The 14,489-nt window shown below is 33.6% G+C and overlaps 2 protein-coding genes across 9 annotated transcripts; one reads left to right on the top strand and one right to left on the bottom strand.

Moving 5' to 3' along the window:
* Positions 1-3,964: 3,964 nt before the first annotated feature.
* LOC127786812 (uncharacterized) lies at positions 3,965-4,942 on the top strand. The gene is made up of 2 exons (XM_052314482.1): positions 3,965-4,107; positions 4,273-4,942. Exons 1-2 carry the CDS (start codon positions 4,027-4,029, stop codon positions 4,540-4,542), a joined length of 351 nt encoding a protein of 116 aa, XP_052170442.1. The 5' UTR covers positions 3,965-4,026; the 3' UTR covers positions 4,543-4,942.
* A 1,573-nt stretch (positions 4,943-6,515) lies between these two features.
* On the bottom strand, positions 6,516-13,685 carry LOC127786674 (uncharacterized). 8 transcript variants are annotated; one of them, XM_052314248.1, is made up of 16 exons: positions 13,422-13,678; positions 13,188-13,346; positions 12,454-12,576; positions 12,069-12,131; positions 11,636-11,731; positions 10,726-10,806; positions 10,521-10,639; positions 10,114-10,215; positions 9,545-9,661; positions 8,701-8,769; positions 8,425-8,491; positions 8,224-8,277; positions 8,008-8,094; positions 7,634-7,696; positions 7,515-7,553; positions 6,516-6,853 (listed from the first exon to the last, which is right to left on the bottom strand). In XM_052314248.1, the coding sequence occupies exons 2-16, from the start codon at positions 13,251-13,253 to the stop codon at positions 6,737-6,739; spliced, it is 1,263 nt and encodes a 420-aa protein (XP_052170208.1). In that variant the 5' UTR covers positions 13,254-13,346; positions 13,422-13,678; the 3' UTR covers positions 6,516-6,736. The 8 variants fall into 8 exon arrangements, with proteins under 8 accessions (XP_052170208.1, XP_052170226.1, XP_052170215.1 ...); XM_052314266.1 differs by having other exon boundaries at positions 13,223-13,346; positions 13,422-13,673; XM_052314255.1 differs by having other exon boundaries at positions 13,532-13,668.
* Positions 13,686-14,489: the final 804 nt, after the last annotated feature.

Raw genomic sequence — 14,489 nt, 5'->3', positions numbered from 1 at the left:
ATTTAAAAAAATATATGTTCATTTTTATTAAATATAAAATTAATTTTATATTTTAAAAAATAAAAAATATATTCAAAACCATATAAAAAAAAGATATAAAAATGAATGACAAAAAAATAGATGAATAGTTAGATAATTTGATGAAACGAGGAGTTGTAAATATTGCAATAATAAAAGAAGGCATGATAGCATTGGTCGGGGGATGAGGACAACAAAAGGAGAAAAAGGTAATGAATAAGAGTTCGTGATGGTCCCAATTGTAGTGGCATAGAAAATCGTAGCAATTGAGATCAATATAGCAAAAGAAGAGGCCAATTCTACTCACTATTGCAATGGCAAATGGCAATGGAGAAGAGGAAAGGAAAGCATGATGACTAGGTCAGTGTAAATGAAACGTTTGAAAAAATAAAAGTAAAAAAGAAAATTTTATTATTATTGAGAAAAATATAATTTTTCACAAGTAAATAGATCCTAACATTTAAAGGAATGTAGGGTTAATTAGTTTATAGAAATGTAACATTTAGTTTTAACTTTAAATTTTAACACTTGTATAATTAAAAAGTTCAAATAAAAATGTTTAAAGTTTAGGAAATTCCATATTCATTTAACCTAGTAGTTAGTGACTTCGTGAAAAACAAAATGCAGAAAGCGCTTAGGTTAAAAGGTCAAATTTAGAGAGTGAAGAGTTAATTTAGTCTGTTAGTTAGTGACTTGGTAAAAATTAAAGTGTAGAAAATGTTCAATCAAATAGTCAAAGATTATGAGTGTAGGGTTTATTTAGCACTACCAGTTAGTGTAAGGTTGTGTCCAGAGAACATAGAATTAATTTAGCCTACTAGCTAGTGACTTTGTAGTTACTGGATACCCTTTAATTTTTTTATTTTAGTTTTTGGATATTTAAAAAAAAAAAATCAAACTGTTAAATATAAAAGAACTTCTTTTCAATTGTTATCAATGCAATACAATATTATTAATAGTATTATTATTTTAATGTATTTTTAAAAACGCATCAAGATATTTTTTTTTTATTTATAACAGACGATCCGAACTATTTTGCTCTTAACGATGAAATTTATCTCCTGTTGTTTCACTGGCCGATCTTGACATCTATTATTTTGAGATCATATCTAGTATTCAAAGTTTGTTGATAATACTCTTGCAACCCACTAAATTATAATATGAATGGTATCGAGTATATAGTAATTTAATTACGATTTCAAAAATAGACAAATTGTTAACAAAAGCTTGATTTAAAAAATACATATTAAAACTATAATAAGGTATTTGCTATTTTACATAGATTAGTCAGAATTCAAACCTTGAATCTTATTACAATGCCAATGCCATCTCACAATCATACAAAATGGTTTTTAATTTTACGACAAAATCCCTAAAATGACTTACCTAAAATTTGAGAATTCATTTTTGGTTTTGAGATCTAAACTATATTTTTACTTAAATGAGAAATTATATACTGATAAATAAGAAAAAAATAGTGTAAAACATTTTTCTATGGAAATTATTTTTTAATATAAAATATTTTATGTTAAACCAAAGAGAGTCCATTTTTTTTTATTTGTCTAAAAACGAAACCAACTATAGTTATCCCAACACAACAATAAATTTAGTTATTGGGGATGTTGTCTTCAAGCTACTTAAAATCTGTAAGAGAAAGAACAATCAAAATGTGCATTGGAGTCTCATGCAAATATTTTGATATTCAAATCAAACACTCAAATTCACTACAGACTTGGATGTAATATTAAACTTAGTATTAAAGACGTACATTTTTTAAAATGAATATTCATTTATTTATGGAGAAAGATAAGAGTTCCTGATAAGTATTATTGATATTCTAAGATCAACTAGAATTAGAATTCTTATAAATCATAATTATCTTTTATGAAATTTTTGATTTTTTTTTTTTAATATTGGAGTTAGCATGTTCGCTCTTTATTTAGAATCTCCCCAAATGAAGTTTATTGATTAGTCTCTAGGATAATTTAGTCTTTCGAAACTGGTTGCATTATTTGGGAGACTAGAATCTTCCACGAGATTGTTATGGTCTATAGGAGACCTAATCTCTTAGAGTAATATTGTGTTTTTGGAAGAGACTTCAAATCTTCCAAAAACCTTTACTTTAATGGGACGTTTCATATAAGAGAAATTTTAAAATTTTTGAAATTTATGATTTCTGATAATGTTTTTAGGAATTAATGATTTTCAAAATTTATGCAATTTTATATTTGCTTAGTTTTAAACATTCTCAAGAATGTTAGGTAATATTTTTTAAGAATTTTACATTACTATGTTTGGTTTAAATACAATATTTTTAAGAATTCGTGTTCTTTTTTTAAAATTATTTTTATTTATTTATTTAAAAATCATAAATTCCTTCTAATATATAAAATATTGAGACACACGATCTCTTTAAAAAGTAAAAAAATGTCATTTTTTACATATTATGTATATATGTGTGTATATATATAATATACATATGTTTATATGAATATTTACTTTAATTATTTTTTTAAAAAAATTATGATAAAAATAATCGTTAAAAGAATTATGAAATGATAAGAGGGGTAAGGGATGTTTTAGTTTTTTTATTTGTTAAAAATTTTCTTTACTTCATAGAAATTCAATATTCCCAACCCATATTAAAATATTTTTGTGAAAAAATTGATTAAAAATAAATCATGAAAATACTATTTTTCTAAAGTTATTTTTTTTAAAATTATAACATAGGAATATAAATTGTCAACCTAATATTTACAGTAATTTAAAAAAATTTCATGTAACAAATGCGCTAAGCTTTTGAACCTTTAAACTTTTTGTCTTTTAGTGGGGTTTTTTTTGCCCATCACACATCACCAACCATTTTCCAAAACGTACCTATAATCTTGCATATTACCGACTAAAATGCTAAAGAATGACCATTTTGACTAGGATTAACAAGATTACGCCTAAAGGCAACTTTATGCACCATGATTATGATCATTTCATTAAAATAGCATTCTCTAATTATTTGGAACAAAACAAATTTTCAAATTAAAAAAAAAAAAAAAGTTCCCAAAACATCCTTATAATGTTGCATTATGGTGACTTCAACTTTGGAGAGGTGATTAAGGACCCAATTACTTGCCTTAATAAACAAAATTAGTGTGTTTGCATTAAATATGAATGGGTTTGTATCAAATTAAGGTTCCGATCTGCCTAAATTTATTTAACCCAAAATGAAATGCATTAATTTTTGTACTTTTAAAAACTTAAACAAAAGATTAGAAATTAATCCAACAACCATTCCTTCTCAGTTTTAAGCTTTCTTTTTCATTTTCTATGTAGATTTGCTTCTCAAGCACTCCTCAATGGATCAAAATTATGTACTATTCTCCTCTTGGCCCTTCTTCCTATCTTTACCCATCTCCTTATTCTCTTTCCCATCAACAATTATGAAATGAGATGTCAAAATTGATAACTTGATTCCTAATCAACGACTCTTATGTCATATCTAAAAGTAAATAATTAAATCTTACAATCACAACTATTAAAGTATTCTTTTTATTTTACTCTTTCAACTAAGATAAGACACTAATTGGGAACAATTCCAAAGGTACAAGCAAATAATTGAAAGCAGAAGTTTCATACAAGAACCACATCAACCATATGTGGTCTATACAATCAAATCTATATCTACATATTCCACAAATATTGAAATCATATTGGCCAAATCTATGACCACTCCACTCCTTACTCTCTCACTCTTGCCCAAAGCTCCGTTCTCTCTCTCTCTCTCTCTCTGCGCCTCTGGCATGTGCCCAAAGCCCTCATTTTGACGCCTACCCGCGACAGTTCATTGCCATTTAAAGCATAACTCCCAACCTCATCCCCACCCCCCCTCCCCCTTCTTCTAGCCTCTGTTTATTTATGATATACCTAATCAAAGCCACCATCCCATAAGAAGCAGCAAGAAAAATCGTCACTACCCATCTCAATTTTCTCGAGAAAATCCACCAATTCTGCGGCATGAAACTGAGGAGCAGAAGGATGTCTGCTTCTGGGCTCGCCTACCCTCTCATCCTTTTCCTCTTCTTCATCCTCATTCAAGTAAGATTCATGGATCCCTCTAGTTTTCTCCTCAAATTGGTTCTGTGTTTTCATTTTTCAGTTCTCTTTCTACTCCACTAGTCACTGTGCAACTTGTATCATTACTGTTTGTGTTTTATCTGGGAATGGTGTTTCTGATTTGGGGGGTTTCGTTTGTTGTTTGAGGCAAATGGGGCGGCGCCGGAGAACGGGACGGCGGATATGGTGCCGCTAATTGAGGGGGCGGAGACGGCGATGCTGTTCAACGAGAGCCGGCGGCGGCTGGGCAGCTTCCAGATCTGCGCTTTGTGCACCTGCTGCGGCGGCGGCGGCGGAAAAGGCTACTGCTTGCCGTCGCCTTGCTGCTACGCCATCAACTGCAATATCCCCAATAGGCCCTTCGGCTTCTGCTCTTTCACCCCCAAAGCCTGCAACTGTTTTGGCTGCCATCTCTAGCGCAAGAGACTACCCGCCCGCTTTACGAAGATCAGATGACGATCGTATTCACTCGATCAAGAAAACAAGAAAGTAAAAGAAAAAGCCTTTTTAGGTGCTCCCAAACACGCCCTAAAAGTCTAGAATCTCTCTCTCTCTCTCTCTCTCTGGTTGTGTTTATTAATTAATTTAGTTAGCGTTCTTGATTCTGTTTGGCGAGTGTGAATAGGGAGAATATCTGTTCCTCTGCAGCCCGTTTATTTTTGCCAATTGGAGACAGCTAGTTCCAGATCAGTTCTCTCTTCCCCTTCTTTGATCTTCTTTTTTTTTTCCCCCGAAGCAGCAAAACCTTGGAGGGGAGAAAGCAATATGTGGATCTTTTCATCTTTCTCAAGATTTTCTTGGAAAATTAGATGTTGAATCATGTGTCTGATAACTGAGATTCTGATAGGATAGTTTATATGATATATAATACATATTGTCGGTGTGCCGTAAACTTATTGCTTCTTTATTGGTTTAGTGGGTGTGGCAATAGTGATTCTATTATGCATTTCAATTTCATTTGAGCTTTGTTTGCAGTGAATGATTCTTCAAATAGATTGGTTTCAATTAAGGCTGCAGCTTTTACTCAACTAATTGAGGTGGTGGTTGGTGTACAGGAGCAATTATAAGCCCATCTACTCTTTTCTAATGCAATCTTTGGTCTTTTATTCTAATTTAGCCAAAAAAAAAAAAAAAATTGGCTTAGTCCATCCCCACATATGTATTGCCTAGTTACGTATGTATGGGGGTGCAGTATTATTTTTTAAAAATTTTCTTGGGTTTTGTTAGAATCACTTATTTGGTCCCAATTTAGTTTGGTCACCATTGTTAATTTTATAATATTTTACTGTTATTAACAAAGCTGGCTGAAAAGACATGTTAAAGTGGGGTCACGGACATGAATTTGGTGGGTGTATGCTGTTAAGGAGCGAGGGTTGGGAGATGTTATTGACACCAGCAGTGGTATTAAGATTGTGCAACCACCCCCATGTGCTTCCCTGAACCAAGATGGCTGCTTCCTGCTTCAACCAACTAATTTCTTTTTCAATTGTGTCCAGTCTTTAAAAAGTTGAGGCGCAGAACGAGGCCTTTTTTTTTTTTTTTTTTTTGAAGTGGGCATGTCTTAAACTTCATGAATTTTGAATTTTTAATATAAAAATATTAGAAAGTCTAGAAAAATATATTAATCCAGCAACAATTCACTAGCAATTCAAAAGCAGTTAAATGATTGAATGCTTAAAAAAAAAAACAATTCAAGCAACTACTTCTAAATTAATTTCTAATCAAAGCAAAAGTACCAAATAACTATTAAGTACCAGTAAAAATACTGAAAAGCTTTAAACTTTGAATGTTTCATATTGGCATCTCAATCTCAAACGAACCGTGACACCAATAAGAAAAATTTGTACCCTTGCATTATTCTAAGACAAGTTGATCTTATCTTATCATGAAATAGACTTCAAATTCACCTTTTAAAACACTAGGTTTGAATTACGTACCCCAAATACTGTTTCTTTTTTGCCTTTTATTTCCTCCTCTTCAATTTGACTGACTTGCATGTGAATCCTTGATGTAAGTTGTCTCAGAAAGTTGGCACATGATGTCAAACATTTGACCTTTGTGTGTGTGTGTGTGTCTCTAAATACTTTATTAAAGGACTTGTGGATCAACAATGGGCAGATCTTGAAAAACATCAAAACTAATATCTTCCCTTCCTTCTACTGTTTTGCCATCTATGCCCATCTCGCAAGCTCATATTCTATAACAATATCAATCCTAAAAAGGGCATCTTACTGAACGAGACTTTTCGTTTTATAAGAGTACTAACAGTTAAAAAAAATCATCTTGTAATATTTATCTAATGTTTTCTTCCCCTCTTTGCCAATCTCACAAGCTCCTATTCCATTAAATTATAAAGGGCACGAGACTTCATGTTTTGGGATGCTACAACAGTCAAAAACCGTCCCATCCTATTCATGTAAGAATCATTTTCAACTACAGAAACAATAAGAAATGTGTGAGGTTTGTACGAGACTGGTATCGGTTAACTTACAACAATGGTGGGTACTTCTGTTTCTGTTGCTGCTGCTGCTTCTGGCTTTGCTTTCTCTTTGACATGTCTACAGTGCAAATGTACAACTCTAACAAGGTTAGGAGGCTTTGAAATGGTACATTATCTCTTCTGCTTCACTGGCTCAGGGTAAGGATCCGTCCAACATTTATCATTTCTGGCAGCGTTTTCCCATCGCCGTCTGAATATCTTAAGTTCCCGGTAGGATTGCCTTCTCACCTGACGAACATAAGCCACCTTATAATGCTTAATATCCAGGAAAGAATGTAGTTTGTGTTTCACTATTTTTGATCAAAATCTCTATCCAATCACCCTCTAATAGAGGGTAGGGTGGCCCAGCATGAGGCTCCCCACTTTGCTAGGCCAGGGAAGGGGTGTAACTGTATGCAGCCTTAGTCTAATGTGTTTTGTTTTGTTTCAGTTATTTATGCAGCAAGGTAAGGCAGTTTAGACATTTAAGAAGATAAGCGACCTTAAATGGCTGAATGTCTGGGAAAGAATGGCCTGTGCGGATTGGTTTGGAAAGACTATCTGTTTGTGTTTCACAATTTTCGATCAAAATCTCTATCTGATCACCCTTTGATAAAGAGCGTCTTTAGTGCACAAGACTCCATGCTTTGCAAGGTTATGAAGACACCTTCCCCCAACCCTTGTAAAGGTGGGAGCCCTGTGCATTGGGAACGCCCTGTACTACTACTCCCAATTTTAGTGCATGTAGATACAATGTCAATGTAAAGCAACATACACTATGTAGCTTCTGAACTATTAAGAGTCATTTCTGTAGACAGGATGGGTAGGAAAAAGAAAATGAAAAAAACAATGCATTAAATGGCCTAAGAGCAGACCAGGAAAGCTTTTAACGAGGTTCAATTCAACTTACTTCAACTCTAGGCTTAATTGGAGGAGACTTTGACAAAGCCTGCAGTTCAGACAGTTCTCTTCTCAAATTCAATGTTAGATACAAAGCGATATAGAGCAATGCATGCTTAAGAAAGATACCGGAGGTTCTGCACTTGTTATGCTTTCGATTTCAGAAGTATCGCTGTCCACAGATGAATTTTTCTGGACAACAGACATAACACAGCAATCAAAAACTGTATAATCCTAATAAAAAATTGTTGCGCAGATGACATAATCCTAATAAAAAATCTTCATCTGGATGTAAAATATCATACAGACATCTATCTTAAGCATCTCATTGTGAAGAAGAGGCTGGCACTAGCACTAGCCTATGCTTTGACTATTACATTGTTCATAGTCATAGCTCAAAGTTTCAATCGTGGATACTATGGAAATCAATAATCAAAGAACCTGAATCATACTTTAGGTTTGTGGTGTATGAATCACAATAAAGAAAATATCAAATTTCGAACCTTGTTTTTATTCCATCCAAGTGTTGGCAGGCCATAGTGAACAACGTACTCAGCATCGACAATTCCAATATTTTTTGTTCGATCACCCTATCAAAGTAATATGTAAGGTGTCAGATACTGCATCAAGAATAGGATAATCTTCCTCCCTCCAACCAGCAGCCAGAAAAAGAGAGCAGTTGAACAAGGAAGAACTCAACGCTCAATAAAAGAAATTGCCTGTGCACAATATCCAAGCTGAATATCTAGTCCCCAGGCATGAATCAAATCATTCTGTCAAAAAAGTTGATGAAAAATTAACATGACTTAGTAACCAGAAAGCCTGCTCATATGCTGATTGATGATGTTGCTAAGGAACTCAAAGACGTATTAAACAGTGTGTAAAACTACACAGTAGCTGAAGCAGTGAAGACGACCAACCTGGATCATGTACCATACACAGCGCCAGGCAGCTTGTGAAAATACAGGAGCCATAACCTCTATCCACCTGTTATACAAATTTTCCTTTTACTTGATTGAGTTAAATAGTTCGTAAGTTTCTCCAGTGCAAAAGTATGAAACAGTAAATAAATTCATGAAAAACTAGCCACAACAAAAAGGCATCAATCCTCCAAAGCAAATACACTGATTCACTTTTCTCAAGGGTATAAAATATCAAAAACACAATAAGATAGTTTCATGTAAGTTGATCTTTACCCGGTGCATGGTGGAGTTTTACTGTTTTCATCACATCTATCTGCAGCATTGCCATTCTTGTAAATTCTCCTGCAGTTATAAAGAGCCAAAACCAAGTTATTGAATGAGGAGATTGATATTATTTCCTTCTCCCTTTTCCTCTTAACTACAATTCTCTCTCACTTTTGTCTTCTTTTCCCTATTTTTTCTTGTTCCCCCCCTCCTCTTGTCCTACATCATCGCATCATCTCATGAGAGCTGCAGAATAAGCATGAATTAGTGCTTTGGAACTGAGAGTGTGAGGCGATGATCAGGAGGAACAAAAGAAGGAAGAAATGAGGAAGATGAAGAAATCTTGAATTAGTGCTTTGGAACTGAGAGTGTGAGGCGATGATCAAGAGGAACAAAAGAAGGAAGAAATGAGGAAGAAGAAGAAATCTTGAGGCAAGAAGAAGAAGAAGAATAAGAAGAAGAAGAAGAAGAAGAAGAAGCGGAGAAGAGGGAGAAAGAGGGCAAAATCAGAAGTTCTGTATAATCAATATATTCAACATGAGTTTTTCTCTTCATCATTCATCAACTTACTTATACAGAACAACAAACACAATCCCATTAAAAATCAAAATTAGAATCTAATATAATTATGCTACCAAAGTATTGAAAAATAAAATATAAGCATAATCCTAATTTGGTTTGGATTGTTTCTCTTCTATCCTCCTCTCAAAATATTTCTCCCTTTATCACTTATCAGTTGGACTTACAGTTGACCACATTGAACATGGCACCGCCAATATTAACAACACATAAAGTATGCACTGTACTTAAAGTACAGATTTGTCGGCACATCCTTATTTGAATGTAAGAGTACCTGTGCACATTTGATGTCCTCCCTCGTGCAGTAATCTGATGATGCACCTCTGACTTGACAGGATCCAGTGCCGGCTGTGATATCTCAAGCCCTTCTTGTTTCACAATTTCTAGATATCTACAAGCTCCAATAATATGAAGAAAGTTATTCTTGGAATGCATATATTCTGAAGTGCAAATAATTATTTTATCAATTTGTAGTTGGTGCTAACCCTTTCCTACACCCACCAAAAATTTGCTGCCTAGGATTTCAACTCTCTCATGCATTGCACTTCAATAAGTTCCTTCTGTGTCAGCCCGATAACCTAACTTGTATTTTTGAAATTCTATACCTACAACTCTTTCTCAAACTTATTAGAGAAGTGATGTTAATGTTATTTGTTAGGTGGCAATAGTATAGGCATCCAATGTCTTAAATCATTGAGCATATGTAATGTGATGCCTAGTGGTTTGCAATTACTTAGCATCCTAATGTTGCTCCTCTAAATATTAAAATGACAGCACATGAAAGGTGAAAAATCCACCTTGATAAGCAACCATTTGGGTAATTATGAAGATACTTGCACGTACCGTTTAGGGTGGAAATATTCAACTCCAAGATCCTCATCCCAAAGAAAAATGTAATTGTACTCTGCCACTATGTCTGGGTGTAAGAAACGTTTGGCAAACCACCTGCATGTGTCCAACCTTGTCAGCAATGAAAAACAGATTTTTTTTTTTAATTTTAAAAAAAGCAATACATGGTAGAATTTATAAATGCAACTTCTACTTGAAATAATGATTTTTATCCATCAGGAAAAATCTGATCTGATTTGCAAGCATTTGTGGATGCAAGAAATGGTCAGAAGCCACTACCCATCATCAATAACAATTCAGGTGGAAATAAACCCAATTATACTATCTTGGAAACTTGCAATTTCAGTAACTTAATAAGATAGATTTGAAGTAGTAAAGTGCTGGACTGAGAACCAATTTACCATTTAGTTTGATTGGCTGCGGATATATGTACGACACGACCACTCCATTCAAAATCCTTCCATTCATCCACAACACTATCATAATGGAAAAGCATTACAACAAAGCCACTTGACAGAAACTGCAATTTGTGAAAGAAAAGGCAGTTAACCACTTGCATGAATTAAATAGCTTTTAAAAAAAGAGGACAACAATTTAAATCCTAACCTTCCGAACCATCTTATCTACCAAGTTCTTTTGCTTTATTCCAACAACCACAGAGAATAAGTTTGAAGAGTTTCCAGTCTTCTGTAGCAAAATATCAAAATCAGTAGTTACATTGAGCTCAAAAAGTAAAAGCCATGAAACAAATGTGTCCAAACATCTAGAGTAACTAACAGATCAGGAAACAACTAAGTGATAATATCAGGGTTACTGACTAGAACATAACTATTGAGAAGTGACTCAATCTCATTTTGATGACAACATATGCTAATTATATGCCACTTATTCTGTGAGAGAACAAAATAATGACACTTGTAGAAAAGAAAGTCACGAATTCTTTTCAACTCTAATTTATACTGCTAAACTATCTCTAACTGACCCAGTATAAACTGACAGAATATCAAAATGTCAACTGTTTTTGAAAGATTGACCCAGTATACACTGACAGAATATCAAAATGTCAACTGTTTTTAAGTCTTTCAAATCAACTCGATCTTATTGAAGTATTAGACCAGAGAACTCTCAAGCAACTGCATTGCTTACCCTGAAAATGAAAGTACACGCAATCATACACATGGAACTTCTTTCCAGCTCCAATATTCAAACCAAAAGCAAAAAAAAAAGGGGGGAAAGGTTCTTGCCAAGGTTCATGAAAGATATGGCTGAATTGAATGAATGAAACAAGCACGGATTTAGACAGGATTAACGATCAAAAACTCAAAACACTAAAAAGGGGAAAAAATAGTTGTTCCAGGCTTCATGAAGGACACCACCTAATTGACAGAGGGAAAGGAGAGTGGTTCTAGATGGAATTAATATTTAATATTCAGAAACTAAAAACATAGACGTAAGAAAATTAAGCAATGTTCACCACTGCTTGAATACTATACAAGTAAACTTTATACACCAATACCTTTGGGAAGCCCCATAATGGCCGCATTTCCAAGTTGGAAGTTTTGGAGACAATACCATTAGGTAATGATTCACTTCCAGGAGGCCTGCATTGACTCTAAAATACAGACAACAGATCAGTACCAGATTCAAGGTTAACCCTTCATTGGAAGGAACAGTTCTGCAAAATAAAATTGAGATCCATCAAGGTTTGAGATTATTTTGCAATTATTTATCAAGTTCTAGCCATGTGTCAACTCTTTCCACATATTTATGGTAGGACCAAGTTGTTACATGGTTGCAAGAGACGCATTTGTCATCAACATTTGTAAACATGAATTGGCGGAAATGGACAAAAAGTTATTGCAGTAATTCCATAAAATTCAACAATCTATAAAATAAGAAATATGACCAAAAGAAAAGAAATCATAAAAGAGCTTGTAGAGAAAACAAACCGTGCATCTGTTATATTCCATCCCTCCTGAACTCTCTTTCCACAATCCCCATCCAAATAATTTCTGAGCAGAAGGGCCAAATATTATTCCGTAGGCATAGACTGTGAGATTAAATGTGGTGTGCTATACGAAGGGGGAAAAGGAACACTAACTCCATAAAAATAATGGACTTAAATGTCCAAGTTTATTTAGGTCATAAAAAGTGAAATTGCATTATTGTCCTAGAAAAATATGATGAAGGAATGAAAACAGTCAGGAAGTTATTACTTTAAGCAAAAATACAACCACCATATCAAAATAATATGACCATGAATCTTCCACACAGAACATCAAAAAGAAATATGAAAACACGCTCTACGTAAGGGATGCAAGGAAGTTCATTTACCTGCTTACGATCTTGTGCAACGAATGCACTTGCAGTGAAGAAAATTAAAGACAACAAAGAAGCTGTTGTTAAGAGGCTGCAGAGACATGACCTCCTACTATTTGGTTCTCCTAGTATGGCCACCTGCAAATAAAAGACATTACGAATGACAAACGCCCATAGTTACGATTGTGGTATGGGTGCGCGCGTCTTCCTCTTCAATATGTATATGAACAACAAATTGATATGATCAAGAAAGTATAGACCCGGAAAACACGAAAGTTTATACAAGTAGGGCCACCTGTGCCATATGTTACCATACATTGGACAATTTAGAATCGATTATGGGTGGCAAAATATGACGACATAAAAAAATGCAATCTTGTACAGAAGCAAGTAACTGCACAATGCAAGCATGTTTTGCCCATTTCATGGAATAATTCACTTGAAGAACAGGGAAAAGGGCCAAGAACTTGGTGTTTTCAGGAAATAAAAACTAAAACTTTAGGGAGAAAAGGTTCAGAAGTTTGATTTGGCAATATAATCTAAAAACTATACCCAATAAGGAATCAACAAAACGAAGTCAATTCAATCACTTGTTCAGACTTGAAACACGAACGAAAGGACATTTTCATGATATCTTCCTCAATATTACCATAATCATCATTAAAAATGAAATCAATCAAGCATCCAATAACATCCATAACAACCCATCAAAGTTCAGAAATTGAGTAAACAAAGGCAAATCTATTTACAAATTCGCGTTGGGATGAATAGAGAAGAGGGTTACAAAATTGGATAGCTTCCTCCTCATCTCCCATGAAACTGAGACAGCCTTGGCCTCGGCTGCTGCAGCCTCCTCTCCACCGAACCGATTCCGGCGACCAATCAAACAAGCAGTTTGATCCCGCCCACTTCATAGAACCACCAATCCAATTGTTAACACTTACATAAAGAACAAAAACAATAAAAAAATACCAATTACCCACCTTCTTGAAATTAACAAATATGCCTGTTTCTTGCAGACATAATATTTCAGAAAGAAAACAGAGAGAGAGAGAGAGAGAGAGAGAGAGAGAGAGAGAGAGAGAGATTTAACAAGTGATCGTTTGTTGGGGAGAGGGCCCCCGCGGAACACGGCTAATGATGGAAGTTATGGCGGAGAAATGCGTTTCCAGGCTCCACTACCACCTTCTTAGTTCTTACAATCAACAAATGAATAATATGGTTGATTTAAAAACGAACAAGTGAATAATATTTCACCAATTCCATTTTCATTTGGCTGGTGGGATCGCATTATCACCAAGTCACCTTTCTCATCATAATCTTCTTTACAAAAGTTTGCTTTTTTAACTGGTAATGATATTTGGTCACATGTGGAAAGATTTGGGTTTAAAAGAATTAATATTAATCTCTCGGTTTTAGTCTATACTTTCTAATTTATTTATAGTTTATTTATTTATTTGGTCTTAAGGTCAGAAATTAGAAAAATATATTTTCTTATAAATAGAAATACTTTTCTTCTAAGTTGTTTTATGATACTTTGTTAAAATTAGAAAAGAAAAGTATTTTTAATCTCATTCACTTCAAAATATTTGATTCAAAGATCCAACTTAAAATATCATTATATTATTTTTCTTATTTTAAGCTTAAGAATTAAAGTGAATATCCAATCAATTTAGTAATCGAATAGATTGAACTGACTGAATAGTTGCTTAAATAAAAAAAATTCAAAAATAATCATTTTATTTGGTTGAATATTTTTTTTTTTTACAATTTTGTCTAATTTATTATTCTCTATTTTGACATGAAATGTATGGATCTCAATAAAAATATGACAAAAGACAGAAATACATGGAAGTCTAAAATTCATGTAATCGACTCCACGTAGTGGGATAAAGGCTGGATATGTTGTTGTTGTTTTTATTATTCTTTATTTCATAATTTGATAAAAAATGATATTATTTTTAATATTTTAATAAGTTTTATTATTTTAATTTTTTTAATAAAGAGACTGAATCAAAATAAAATAATTAAAAACTCAAATTTAAAAATCA

Source organism: Diospyros lotus, chromosome 1 (assembly GCF_014633365.1).
Source record: "Diospyros lotus cultivar Yz01 chromosome 1, ASM1463336v1, whole genome shotgun sequence".
Classification (NCBI taxonomy): domain Eukaryota; kingdom Viridiplantae; phylum Streptophyta; class Magnoliopsida; order Ericales; family Ebenaceae; genus Diospyros; species Diospyros lotus.
The sequence above is the reverse complement of the archived record's forward strand: the minus strand, read 5'-3'. Positions and strand labels throughout refer to the sequence as shown.

What these genes read in the sequence shown, in the direction of transcription:
- LOC127786812 (XM_052314482.1), top strand. Translation starts at nt 4,027, where the DNA reads ATGAAACTGAGGAGCAGAAGGATGTCTGCTTCTGGGCTCGCCTACCCT. An exon ending in TCTTCTTCATCCTCATTCAA is followed by an intron (nt 4,108 to 4,272) that starts GTAAGATTCATG and finishes TTGTTGTTTGAG; the next exon opens with GCAAATGGGGCGGCGCCGGA.
- LOC127786674 (XM_052314229.1), bottom strand. Translation starts at nt 13,352, where the DNA reads ATGAAGTGGGCGGGATCAAACTGCTTGTTTGATTGGTCGCCGGAATCG. An exon ending in TTGCACAAGATCGTAAGCAG is followed by an intron (nt 12,132 to 12,453) that starts GTAAATGAACTT and finishes CCTTCTGCTCAG; the next exon opens with AAATTATTTGGATGGGGATT. An exon ending in AGCTTGGATATTGTGCACAG is followed by an intron (nt 8,095 to 8,223) that starts GCAATTTCTTTT and finishes TTACTTTGATAG; the next exon opens with GGTGATCGAACAAAAAATAT.